Source organism: Odontomachus brunneus, unplaced genomic scaffold (genome assembly GCF_010583005.1).
Source record: "Odontomachus brunneus isolate Ranch 3 - 2012 unplaced genomic scaffold, Obru_v1 Obru_scaffold_280, whole genome shotgun sequence".
In the NCBI taxonomy this organism is placed as follows: Eukaryota; Metazoa; Arthropoda; class Insecta; order Hymenoptera; family Formicidae; genus Odontomachus; species Odontomachus brunneus.
In genome coordinates this window covers 46,853-49,444 of record NW_022639730.1, presented here as the reverse complement: position 1 = coordinate 49,444, position 2,592 = coordinate 46,853, and the positions used below count along the sequence as shown (strand labels likewise).

General features: G+C 40.2%; 1 protein-coding gene across 1 annotated transcript; it reads left to right on the top strand.

The window, feature by feature from the left end:
* The first annotated feature begins 737 nt into the window (after window positions 1-737).
* On the top strand, window positions 738-1,863 carry LOC116853136 (putative nuclease HARBI1). The gene is made up of 4 exons (XM_032834029.1): window positions 738-820; window positions 1,081-1,221; window positions 1,369-1,558; window positions 1,785-1,863. The coding sequence occupies exons 1-4, from the start codon at window positions 738-740 to the stop codon at window positions 1,839-1,841; spliced, it is 471 nt and encodes a 156-aa protein (XP_032689920.1). The 3' UTR covers window positions 1,842-1,863.
* The last annotated feature ends 729 nt before the right edge of the window (window positions 1,864-2,592 follow it).

Sequence of the window (2,592 nt, the reverse complement as noted above, 5' to 3'; positions counted from 1 at the left end):
ACCATCACTCTTCCTTGAAGCGACTCAAACGCCAACGACTGTACCGCAAATAAATTTAAAAATCAAAGACGTATTACCGAATATACTGAATTATGACGGATATAAGATATCGGTGTTTCAATTCGCGAACGAGCACGGGATTTATTACCTCCTTCACAGGAACCACAGTTAGTACAACTTATAATTAATAAACTGGAAGGTGACGCATATCGAATCATAGAAGGAAATTATTATGACACTGGTAACTGGCCTTTTAGACAAACTGAAAACAATCTCAGCACCTGATAAAACGGTCTCCCAGTATCGAGGGGAATTAGCAAATATACCAGGTCTGTAAATATAAAACCGGAATTTGCCCATAGATGGCTCTAGCTGTCAATGTAGTTACCGTCAAACCGCGTCATTGGCGCCATTTCCTTGTTGACATCTCTGACAAAGATTTTCAACTCACAACAATACAAGTTTCATACAACAGCATAGTTTAGATATAGTTTCCGGAATGGAGCCGTGTCTTGAATCAGCGATGTGCCGACGTTTCGCAAACGTTGCAGTTTGCATCATCAGGGCTGAGAACTCTGATACTGAGCTCCCTTGGGTAAAGGTTGTCCTTGGGTGCGTTCCATTTAACGCCCGCGACGCTCACGCTCGCAACGTCGTGATCACCCGTTCCACTAACGTGAGCGTTGTGATTAGTGGAATGAGTTACGAGCATCGCGGTCAGTCGTAGTATTACAAAAATGGCGGAAATTATAGTAGCATCTACTGTGCAAATATTACAGGATTCTTCTAACGAAAGCAGTTCCAGTTCCGAAGAAGAAATGTACGAAATATTGAAAGAGAAAGGGAAACGTATTTTACGCCCTCGTATAGAAAATTATACGCAATTAGTTGTTTCGTGTTATACGGCTGTAGAATTTAAAAGCCATTTTAGATATCAGGTTTTTTATACTTTCAGTTTGTTTTTACATATACAAAAAATTTTAGTGTTTTATAAATATATTTATTGCATGATTTTATAATGTTCATATTTATTTATCTGTTTTACGATTGCAGTTATTATTAATGTAAGTTTGTTTTCAGATTGCAGAGCACAACTTTTGAATACATTCTAAGCATTATTAGTAATGATCTAGTAAGAAAAATAAAAAGATGCAGTACAATTCCACCTGATCAACAATTAATGATTGCTTTATGGAAGATGGCTACAATGGATTCATACAGGTATATCTAATGTATACATTAGAAATTTAATATATGTGATTTATTGTCAATGGTTGTGTTTGTTTGCAGGTCAATTTGTGATAGATTTAATGTAAGTAAGGCTACAGCACTAAGAGCAGTCAGAAGAGTAACACATGCTCTATTGAGAATTGCTCAGCAATATATTTGTTGGCCTTCAGATGATCGCGCACAGATTATAATGCACAATTTTGAACGCGCTAGTGGATTTCCTAAGATAATTGGTGCTATAGATGGCACTCACATTAAAATCGAAGCACCAAAACAAAATCCAACAGATTACATAAATCGAAAAGGATATCATTCCATTCAACTGCAAGTAAGAATTATTACTAAAATATTTATAACAATAATTTCAGCCTGCATATATCAACTTTATTTCTTATTTTACCTACAATTTTCTTATTAAAGGTGGTGTACGATGATAGAACGTTAATTACACATTGTTATGTTAGTCATCCGGGCTCCGTCCATGATCAAAGAGTTTTTAGGCAATCCGAAGTAGTTGCATATTTAAATCATGAAGACAAATTTCCCTCTAACAGTCATTTAGTGGGAGATGCAGCATATGCATTACACGAACATCTCTTAGTGCCGTTTAAAAATAACGGACATCTGACTGCTACACAAAATCATTACAATTTTCGTCTATCATCTGCAAGAGTAGTTGTTGAAAGATGTTTTGCGTTATTAAAGGGACGAATGAGAAGCTTATTGCACTGCTTGCTAATGACCAGAGTCGATTTAATGTCTGAGTATTGTGACGTGGCAGCCATAGGGCGCCCGTCACAAGGGCAAAAGAGCTCCGTTCGTGTGATTTCGTGCATACCGGAAAAAGGGGAAGGGGGTGCATAGCGTTTCCCAAATAAGTTTTGGCGAGTACAAGCGACAGGTTCCGCGATCATACAGGTCAAGCGTAGAGGGGGGTTAATTAGCGAGGCATATGCGGTTCCGCAAATGGGATGGTCATCGCGCCCTACGATAATGTGCCCCCAACTCTCCTCGCCGACGCCGAAGGGCGGAGACCACAGGACACCGAGGGAACCAGAAGAAAGGAGAAACGTCATCAGCATCAAGGAAAGTCGCCGTTTAAATGGTACGTGCAACGGTACTTTAACTCTCGTATACAAGAACGTGTTATCGTTCCGATTTCGGCTGCCGCTGGCGATCTTTGTTTACAGCACGCTGCTAGACGCGGGACAGAGAGGCAAGACGACTCTCAACAGCTGTCAACAACACAGGTGGCCCGGAAATACGGAGATCCCAGCGAGACAAGCCAAAGAGAGAGAGAGAGAGAGAGAGAGAGAGAGAGAGAGAGGAAGGCTCGCCGAGGAGAGAAAAAGCGAGAACAAG